At 42.9% G+C, this 9197-nt stretch overlaps 1 protein-coding gene across 1 annotated transcript; it reads left to right on the top strand.

Moving 5' to 3' along the window:
* Positions 1-2288: 2288 nt before the first annotated feature.
* Positions 2289-8747, top strand: angptl4 (angiopoietin-like 4). The gene is made up of 7 exons (XM_046052554.1): positions 2289-2922; positions 3768-3878; positions 4017-4110; positions 6323-6436; positions 6633-6728; positions 6983-7267; positions 7377-8747. The coding sequence occupies exons 1-7, from the start codon at positions 2296-2298 to the stop codon at positions 7559-7561; spliced, it is 1512 nt and encodes a 503-aa protein (XP_045908510.1). The 5' UTR covers positions 2289-2295; the 3' UTR covers positions 7562-8747.
* The last annotated feature ends 450 nt before the right edge of the window (positions 8748-9197 follow it).

The following is a 9197-nucleotide window of genomic DNA, read 5'->3' as shown; positions in this document are numbered from 1 at the left end:
GTAGCCTGTGCCCTGCATGCTCCCATGCAGAGGCTGTTAAAGAAAAAAAAACTACTGCACGTAATGTTGGCATTCTCTGTGCTGTGAACTTTCCCCTAATTCTCACAGTCTTCGCGGCCTCCAGCAGATCTTCGCTGAGGAGCACCTCGTTTTAACACCTCCCCTGACGTGCTCGACGGTGTTACTGACTTCATTCATTCCTCAAGTTATCCCCAGAAAAATGATTGAGAAATCATCCTTATACTGTTTCTATAACATCTATTAGAAATGTTTTTTTAATTTATGATCTCATCTATCTGTATCAGGGTTAGAGCTGATAATCGGGCTAATTCAATTTAAAGAGAAATAAAGGGTCAAGGAGATCCTCCCATGACAGGAAGCCAGAATAACTGTTGTGCAGATCAATTCTTGTTAATTATTTTGTCTGAATTCACACAGATTTGAATAACACAAAAGTAATTTACAAATTACAAATTTTTAATACTTCTCTGCCTTGTTCATCAAATTACTTTCAGTAAGAACAGCACGTGATCCTTAATAGGCAAAGACAGTAGCCTATATATAGCTATACATATAGGACAGAAAAAATACAGAAATAGCAAGATCCATAGGCCTATACTGAATGACAAGATATCATCAGTTGGGAACAATAAAGTGACGTTACAACACACGGGTTGCATAGAGATCTTCCCTTCATGACTGTGTGAATTAATGACATAAAGAGGAGGCTCCAATTCTCCCCTCAAATGGCGATGAATCCGCTCTATAAAGGTCAGCGTGTGCGGTCCAGTTACAGTGCAGCACATTGTGGCATTTTCCACTTTCACTTTCATTATCCAGCTTAGTGCATTTTTTTACACTTCGGTCAAATCAAACCGGTTTACTGTAAATGCTGTTTCCTGATATTAAAAAATGGCCTGTTAAACAAGGTTGTGATATTTCTGCAGATCTACTGTGACATGTTTTGAGCTATGAATACTGAATTAACTCTATGTTATGAGCGTAGTAGCCTAATAGACAGTTCTGTTAACCTTGCCAAGCAATTTCAGGGTGTCCCCTGTGCTGGTGACTGCATTAGCTCACTTGTTCAGAATAGGCTACTACACTTATGGGTGAATTCATTAAGAATTTCGTCTCACGGTCCGATTCACAAAAAATGTTGCGCTAATAATATTAGCCCATAAATGTATGTTAAATGTTAATCTGTAGCTAGTGGTTCCAATAATATTTCTTCTTAAAATAGTAAGCTATCGAAATAGACGATCACACGACATGGCCATGCAACATGTGAGTCAGAAATCTTTAATGTTATAAATCCACTCAAATGTCAAAATATTTGAAATTTGAAAGAGAACTTATTCTAATCATAATTATAATTATTCTAATTGTCCATTTACTCCCCCTGCTCTTTCATTCATTTCAACCTGCGGGATTTTGCTCGCTTTTCTATGACTCACGGAGTGTTTTGTCAGAGTGATTGTTATTTGAGATGCTTTAATTGTGCGTTCCCCCTCATGCGTCTGAGCGCACGGAGAGCAGTTTTCTCTACTCTGGTTTTATCTTGTTTCCCAGCTTCATTCCATCGTGGTTATTATCAGGTATTGTAGCCTACTGTCTGTGCCACCTGTGCGCTGATGCTTCGCCTGGCTACAATCACCGCTGCCATGGTCACTTAAAAGTTTGGTTGTGACACCCTTTTAAAATGAGCTTCAGTTAACACCAACTCTCCGAAGACGGTAATAAGTTCACTCTAACTGCGCTATTAACGCTGGTGTTCGTGGCTTTCACGTTTTTGCAATGAGGCTCATTTGCATAGAAAGGGACAATGTAGCCTATAATTTAAATAGGCCTAGGCCTACATGCAAATGAGTTGCCAACTCCTTACGGATTCCTTTAAGGGTTTGTTTTTGCCTTATTTGTGCAGGTTTGGCTACCGCAAAAGTCACGCAATCCTTGAATCCGGGAATTCGGCCGTTTCAGCAACATTTCACAATAAATGAAGACGTTTGTTTCACTGCTGCGGATATCACCGTTTACTTTCCCGGCAGAAGATAATGTAGACCCCGTCTCCCACAGTGCGGAGATGAAAGACAATCTTTTTGTTATATCATGTCCTCCTCCGCCTCTGACATGAATATTTAATAGAGAGGTGAAGGAGGGACAGAAACCTGAGAGTGACTGCACCCCTCCCTCTCCTCGGCTGGCCAATGGCAGGCAGCTCATAGCTTGACTTGAGGGCTGGGAAGCTATATAACAGTAGTGCTATAACTGTCGAGCCTGAAGCTTGAGCTCTTAATGCTGACTCAAGAAGACAGGACAGGACACTGCACCCTTCTGCATCAGGAAAAAACTAAATTTACAGCAACATTTCAACAGCTTAGGACAACGACAGCAATGAAGACAACACTGGCAACTCTGACTCTCTGCCTGGTGGTGCTCATGGCCACAGGTTTCCCTTTCGAGAGGAAAGGGGGCTCACCCTCCGGCAGTGCTGCCAAGGAGAAGCGTGTACAGTATGCAGCGTGGGATGATGTAAATGTCATTGCCCATGGGCTACTGCAGCTGGGCCAGGGCCTGAAGGAGCACGTGGACAAAACCAAAGTCCAGATGAGGGACATTTCCAGCAAGCTGAAGGTCTTCAATCGCACCGTGGCCGAGCTGGGGAAGGAAGGCCAGAAACTGAGAGTAGAGGGGGAGGCCCTGAAAGCTCGTGCCCATGGACTGGAGGACAGAGAGGGGCAGCTGCTGAATGTCACAGCAGGGCTGAGGGAGAAGGCGGAGGAGATGCAGCAGGAGAGGAGGACGATGAGCGAGAGGATGAGCCGGCTGGAAGAGAGGGTGGACAGCATGCTGCAGGGAGAGACGATGCTGGCTGACACGAACACCGGTGCCAAGAACAACAGTGATGCTCGTAACATCCAGGTAAGGATACAAGAGCTTCTGACTTAGGTTTTTGATTATGATAATTTCTTGGGGAAGGCAGAATCGTGTTATCAGAGGGATGGTGGGGTTGTCAAAAAGAGGCTTTCCAGTGTATTCAAAATATTATTCCTATGTTCATTACGTCAAGATATTATACCATAAAGCCCCCACAGAGAAGTGCAAAGTGTTTTTATGTACTGCAGTAAGATGGTTAAAGACTCTAGATGGTAGATGGTTAAATTGGGTGTACGCAACAGTGTGCTTTTTCCATGAGCTGAAAGGCACTAAATCCAAATGCACAGAGGACAAGCATTGGGGTGGTGGGCGTAGTGTATTTTTTTGGGGGGGGGGGGGGGGCAAGCCAGCACAAGAAGGGACGTGAAGTACGTGCAGGGAAACACTAAAAGTATAGTCTGTACGCATCAGCTACAAGAATGTGTTAATAATTTTCACAGCTGTGACATTTTACAACCTGGAGAGTGGTGGAAGGGGCGCGTGTGACAGTTGTGCTTTCTTTGCTGGTCTACGTTAACAATGCAGTTTGTCAGCCTGAAGGCTTTATAGTGTGGTGGAAAATCCCGCGCTATGAGGGAGTTACATAACCGCACCACTGTCGGTTGGAAAGCATATGCCTGTCATAAAGGGGTGGACATGTGTCTTGGGATCTTTTTGTCTCAGGCTTTTCAATGAAATCCTGCAGGTGGCCTGTGTGTTATGTAGACTGTGGTGTGTATTTGGCGATGTCTTTTAAAGTTAAAAAGCGCCATGGGCACATTTGTACGCACAGACGGGAATAAAAGTTGATACATTGCTAAAAATGTGGTATCTTGTTATTTTTCTGTCAGCTGATGCTAGAGGCTCAGAACAGGCGCATTGATCATCTGGTGGAGAGGATCAGACTCCAGCAGGAGAAGCTTGACAAGCAGAATGTGCGCATCAGGACGTTGCAAAGTCAGGTGAGGAAGCGTTACAATTACTCACACAGCTTGCAAACAAACGGTTCTGCATCCCACATCAGAGTAATAGTTTTTTTTATTATTATTATTTTGTCACATTTTCGGCAATCTCATAAGTGGTTCGTAACTTCTTTTCAGATCCAACAGTCACGACAGAGACCAGCCTTGCGGAGCAGCAACACTGACGGCTCCGAGCAAAGTGGCGCCGCGGAGCAACGCGACTCACCAGTCGGTAAGTAAAGCCAGAAAGACGTCCAACATCCCCTGTTGGCACTGTCTTAAGTCGACTGAACAAAATCTGACGCCAAATGTGGCAGGCCATCTGTTTAGTCAGACCATAAAGACGCTTAAATCACTAGCAATTAAAATCAAGGAATCTAATCACGCTTCTCTGCTCAGCGTGACGCCAGAAATATCAGCTGGTGGACTTTTTGCTGAAGCTGTGCCTTTAAGCCCGTGAAATCCTAATGACATTACTCAGCTAATACAAGATAACTTTACACAGTTAAATTAGTAAAAAAAACAAAAACAAAGTTATTTTAAGTTATTTCAAAATGTTAATTAGGCTTCCTACTTTTCAGGAATATGAACTAAAATATTTATCATTCATTTTATTTCAGTCAACACCACATAAAGTACTTTCAAAGAGAAATGGAAATGAACACTGTCAGAATGCCCTTCATACTGTGTATTACACTTAACTGACTGGATCAGCAGTTTCATCCACACTGTCCTGGACTGGATACACACTTAAAGTGCACATTGAAATAGTAGATTTTTAATAATTATAGATCAATAAAACTTAGACTAAATTTTCAAGTCAAACCTCTGTTTCCGATTGCCACAGAAGTAGGTGAAAGGTGAACACCAGTCAGCCAGTACAAATCACAATAACACCTCAGAGCTCTGACATCAGCAGGATTTGTGGAATGAGGAAAAAAGAGACAAGTTTGTCTGGCAAGGTTTCAACTGGGGGAAAGTTCGCTGGTCTCTGAGAGCATTCAGTCAGGGTCACACAGCTCAACAGGATTACTCACTGATCATTTCTGTTGTTGGAGGGGGTGGAGACGGGAACCTGGAAAAGGCAAAGGGAGGCTTTGTGCAAATCTAGCATGCAGGGTTCCTCAGATTACTGTCCTTGTGCCTGAGCCAAGAAAAAAAACAGAGGGAAAATGGGAAAAGGCTGTCTATATTTATCTGTGAACTTTGTACAGATATCCCACCTCCCTTTTAAGACTTCCCACCTTTTTGTGTAAAACAAACATTTGTATATCCCTCAATAATGAGCAACCTTTCCCCTAGATCTGTCAAGGAGTCAGACATCCTTCCACCCCCTCCTCCTCCATCTCGTCTTCAGTCATCCTCACCTCTCCTCCCCCATCCCTACACACAAACCCCCCACCTCCCTCTCTTGCTTCTATCCCATTGTAAGGAATAAGAAGTGTGCCAAAGTTCAGGAGAACCCCTGACCACAAATAATAATAAAAAAACGAAAAGTTACATTTTATTGACATTTTTTAAATATATTTGATGTCAGGTGATGATGTCATTCATGGTAAAAAGGATTATTGAAGAGGCGCTGTTAGTCTTGTGCCTCATTAGGCACATGGCAGCTCCAGTTGGCTCCCCTGCTTTGTCTTACTGCCCCTGGCCCTTTACAAACACAGTCCCTATTCCCCCTTCAGCACCCTCTGATCACTCCTCAAGCATGCACCAGCCATGCACTGGCCATGCACCAGCCATGCACCCCTGCGTCACCGACTGTTGTGCACGTGAAGGAGGTGTGACGAGCCAGAGAGGAGGGGGATCTGGGACGGGGAGGAGGGGGCTGAGGAATGTAAAGGGTAGTAGTGTGTAACTCAATAGCCTGGAAGGGCAAGCAGCCGTAAAGAGGAAAATCTGCTTGGGAACTGGGAGAAAGGTCATATTTATAACAGAGAAAGAAGTTCTCACTCACCATCTCCCTCTTGTTAAGGCTAAGTCAAAGGCTTTATCGGGAAAACATTTATATCTCCAGACTTGTTGATAAGCTCACTTGAAACGATAGTCATATTTGCAAACAGTCGGCTCTTGCAGCGCAGAGAAACCTTTCGCTGAGAGGTTCCCTAACTCTGAATGACCACTAATGGATGCTGGATGGAGTAAACAAGCTCGGATTCACAAATGCCCCTTTTTAAAAAAGCATGCATGCCAAAATAGTATTTAAAATTGCTTCAAAACAAGAAACATTTTAAGACTTTGGCAGTGAGCCAGAAAACATTCAGCTTCAATTTTACAAACTGGTTTTACCTGTTTGTCACAATAACAATGCAAAGTTCCGGTGGGATGAAGATGATGCCAAAAATGTCAATGTTAAATGTGTAATGTATAAATAGCAGTAACATTGTACAGAGCTGTTTGTCTCAACATTGTTGTTTTTTCCCCCCACTTTGTTCTTCTCCTAGAAATGGCATCAGATTGTCATGAGCTGTTTCTGAGAGGAGAGACCACCAGTGGGGTCTACACCATCAAGCCAATAAACACAGAGCCCTTCAATGTCTTCTGTGAGATGTCAGCTGGTATGTGTAGTAAAAAGTCTTCCCATTTTGTGCTTTGTGTCCTGCTCTGTGCAGGATGGCCAACAATTGCTAACTACTTAGACAATCAGTGACAGACTGAAACAGAAAAATAGTTCAGTCTCCAAACTGCACAAGAAGCTGCTGTTATGGTTCATGCAATCTTTTCTGATCAACCATTTTCCGTCTTCCTGTCTAGAGGGTGGATGGACAGTGATCCAAAGGCGCCAAGATGGCTCAGTGGACTTTGATCAACTATGGCAGGCCTACGAGAACGGCTTTGGCAGCCTGAATGGTAAATGCTCTTTTGACTTTGATTTCACTCTCAGTAATTGCAAAACTGGACAGGACAAGAGCTAGCCGGCAAGTTGGCTAAGATCAGAGTAGTGCACATCGTATTACTGTCTTTTACTATCACTGCAGAGAGAAGGACCTGGCCTGCAAAAGCATCTTATCACTGACGAGCTTAAAATAGAACAAAGGCAAACGTTCCTCAGCTCTGGGTAGTTTTCTCACCATTTCTCTTCTTCTCTATGTCTTCTTCTCCAGGAGAGTTCTGGCTTGGTCTAGAAAAGATCCACTCCATTGCTAAAGATGGTGGCTACATCCTCAACATCAAGGTCTCCGATTGGAGTGATGATTTAGCGTCTCTCCGCCTCCCCTTCAGTCTGGGCGGCGAGGAAACCAAATACTCGCTCCAGATTCAGGAGACCGACGCTTTTAGCACCTTGGAGAGTTCTCTGGGGACTGACGCCACCTCAGGCTTGCCTTTTTCCACCCGTGACCAAGACAACGACCAGAAAAATGACACCAACTGTGCCAAGCACCTTTCAGGTACGTTTTAATTGGAAGTCACCTTGATAAGAAGCCTCAGTTTATTTTCCAAATTTGGGATAGAACTTGAAGGCAGCACCTAATCTGCTATTGTCCTTTCTCTTCCTAGGTGGCTGGTGGTTCAGTAATTGTGGACGCTCCAACTTAAATGGTAGATACTTCCAAAGCCCTCCTCCTAAGCAGCGGCACCAGAGGAAGCAGGGCATCTTTTGGAAGACCTGGAGGGGCCGCTATTACCCTCTGAAGTCCAGCGTGATGATGATCGCCCCTGCTGCAATTGAAAACAAGTCATAAACTATAAAAAGAGACTCAAAGAAAAAGTTGAGACAAAGAGAACGGGGGAGAAAGAAGTAGATTTTGGACTATTCTTTCTTTTTTTGGTACTCAGTTGATGAGGTAGAGTTTTCCATTTTCCCTGGTTGTTTCCCTGCAAGGAAAGAGAAGCCAGAAGACCTCACATTAAATGAGTTCCATGTTTCCACTGCAGTGTGCTCTGTGAGACAAGTAGATTCCTGCCCTGCACCTAAAGCCACAGATGGAAAAATGGACAAAACTTAAACGTACAGTTGCAAATTTTTCACATGTTGTACCATTGCAGTTTATTCCTCCTGTTGGCATGAAGCAGGGGCCCCTAGTGAGGAGAGCATCACAGGGCGAGTCCCAGCTCATCACAGTGCTGTAAGCCACAAAGGATTTCCAACAAGTCGAGACTCATCACCAGACATGTGGTGTCAACTGTGTATGCGGGCTTTTGTTGAGTCTGAATGTGGTTTTGTAGCAGGTAAACAGCACTGTCAGCACAAAAACAGAAGAACTGCTCTTATTTTGTAAAGAACGCATGGAGGAGTGAAATGCAGGCAGATTAAGCAAGCTTTTTAAACCCAATGGTGTGGACCAAATGGTGACTTAATTAAAAAAAAATCCTTTTCCACATGAACATGTTGAGATTAGTGTTGAAAAGCATTATGTAAAGTTATAAATCACTGTAAACTAGGATTACGATGCAGAAACTGATTTCGGAGAGCAGTTCATGAGGCACTGAAAACCATTTCAGCCTTTTGTACAATATATATTCTGCCTGCAATTTTGAATCAAATTAATGTATGTATGTAATATTCTTCACTGACTTTCCTTTCTCTGTGGAAGCTTTGATAAGTCATATTGACTTCTTTTAAGATGAGAGACATGGTTTTGTACATAGTGTATGAAGGAATGTCTGACTGTTACTGATTTGTTGTGACACTATCTGTTGTCCTGATGACTTGAGAGTTTTATTGTAGATGTTTCTTTTTCTTATTTAAATGCCGTAAAGTATCTATCTATATATATATATACATACACACACACACATATATTTCTGGTGCTGCCTGTTTGTAATTTATATTGTCTTTGTTGTATTTGCCAGTTGTAAAATAGTTTTTTTAAAGAGAAAATAACCATTTTATGGGCATATTGAGTCAATAAAATTGATTTTAACTAATATTGCCTTTTGTCCATGTATTGTGTGCATAAGTCTGCAACAAGTACAACTTATAGTATCCAAGCATAAAACACTAAACTGAAAACAACAATGCAAACAAATATTAAACTAAACCATCTCATTGCACCACACGTGGCAGATGTCTTATATCTTAGATTTTAGCAGCTTAATCACATTACGTGGAAGCAAACTTCAGGAGCTTCAAGGTGTCAGCTTGAATTTCTCATTGCACCACTTTCTAGTTCCTTGATGGGCTTACTGTTAATGTGCTTCATCCACAATGATCCTTCGAGCACTGACAAATGGTTCAGGATCAACCTCTGTAACAGCTGATCTGATAAGAGTGTGGTCTGACCTTTCCCTTCAGGGTGCCAGTACAGCCAATGAAAGTCAATGCCTGGCTGTCAACCAATAGGTGATTTAAAACTGTGGGGACTTGGTGCCTGGCTG

The sequence above is a fragment of the Micropterus dolomieu genome, linkage group LG06 (assembly GCF_021292245.1).
Source record: "Micropterus dolomieu isolate WLL.071019.BEF.003 ecotype Adirondacks linkage group LG06, ASM2129224v1, whole genome shotgun sequence".
Lineage (NCBI taxonomy): Eukaryota > Metazoa > Chordata > Actinopteri > Centrarchiformes > Centrarchidae > Micropterus > Micropterus dolomieu.
Note: the sequence above shows the minus strand (reverse complement) of the source record. Positions and strands in the feature narration are given on the sequence as shown.